Source organism: Sesamum indicum, linkage group LG11, assembly GCF_000512975.1.
Source record: "Sesamum indicum cultivar Zhongzhi No. 13 linkage group LG11, S_indicum_v1.0, whole genome shotgun sequence".
Lineage (NCBI taxonomy): Eukaryota > Viridiplantae > Streptophyta > Magnoliopsida > Lamiales > Pedaliaceae > Sesamum > Sesamum indicum.
The window spans coordinates 7,808,413-7,809,814 of record NC_026155.1 but is presented as its reverse complement, the minus strand read 5'-3'; the positions used below and the strand labels follow the sequence as shown (position 1 = coordinate 7,809,814).

General features: G+C 29.4%; 1 protein-coding gene across 2 annotated transcripts in view; it reads right to left on the bottom strand.

Moving 5' to 3' along the window:
- LOC105173814 (ESX-3 secretion system protein EccA3) overlaps positions 1–495 on the bottom strand; it is a 3,563-nt gene extending 3,068 nt beyond the window's left edge. For both annotated transcript variants that reach the window (XM_020697668.1, XM_011095693.2), the window contains exon 1: positions 206–495. In XM_020697668.1, coding sequence (XP_020553327.1) covers positions 206–358 — 153 coding nt within the window. In that variant the 5' untranslated portion in view covers positions 359–495. The remainder of the gene's footprint in view (positions 1–205) is intronic.

Here is a 1,402-nt window from a genome sequence, read left to right as displayed (position 1 = left end):
ATATCAGATTACAACACCCCCTTTGTCACAAACTTCTCAAAGAACAGACAAATCTCACAATTTTTCACATTCTGTGCGTGTAATACATAACAACAATACCTATATATATATATATGGATGTATATATGCAAACCAAGCACGCGACACTAAATTCATAATAAAACCTATAAGAAACACAGAGAGAGAGAGAGAGGGATGACGTTACAAGAACGGTTCTTTGATTAAGAAGAGCAGGGTTTTGGCGGAGTAAGGCCTGCAAAGCAATAAGATCTCCAGCCTCAGCGCATGCATGAAGGGTGAGGTTTGTGTTCCCTCCACCTGCAGGCATCAACTTTGAGTTCTTGTCCTGAATCCTCATCTCCTCCCTTCCCTTTCCAGCTCTTGTTTGACTACAACACCCAAGAGAAGATATGACAAGAGAAGTTCTGAAGGAGAAATGCTTGATGGGAGGAGGAATGAGTCGTTTACTTTTGTTTGGTCAGCTGTGTGAAACAATTGAAGAAGTCTACGTACTTTATTACAGCCTACACCTTGGCCACCGGACAGTATTATAATTGCCATTGGCCTTCCTTTTATGTTTTTTTTATTCAATGATTTATATAAATAATTATCGACTAATTAGGCTTTGATAGTTAATATCAATTTATGATTAATTACTAGAACACTATAAAAAAGGAGAAAAACTAAGCACCAAAAAGTCAAGTGATAAAATTATATATCACTACGTACAATAAACTTGAGAGTTAATTATACTTAAATTTTTTTTGAAAATGTTAAATTACTATTTTTTTTTTAAAAAAAAATTAAATTACACTTACAACCCTTCAAAAATTTTAGATTAATATCAAACCTTCTTCCGTTGGGGTTAAGACGAAAAATGTTAAGTTAAGCAAAAATTATATAAATTTTTAATTTTTCTTTCATTTAATACTCTCATTTATATTTTTGTATTTATCAAGTGATAAATATAATATATATATATATAGAGAGAAGAGGGGGGGGGTGTGAAGTTAATATAGGATGAAGTTAACATAATTATATTTTTTTTCTCTATAAGTACAAAATTATTATGTAAAAACATTAAATGAAAAATTAGAAATTTATGCCAAAAAATTTTCTAACGTCAACATTTTCGTCCAAATCCTAACAAAAATAAGACAATGTGTAAACAGTTAAATTTTTTAAGGAGGTGTAAGTGTAATTTTAAATTTTTTTTTGGGGGAAGTATAATTTTGTATTTTAAAATAAGGTTTAAGTGTAATTAACCTTAACTTTTATGATTTTAATAATCATAATTATTTTGTTAAAAATTCGTCAACAAGAATTTGTAATAAAAAGTTGTGCATAAAGTTGTCATTAAAAATAATTAATGACACGTGTATGATGACGACTTAATAACAAA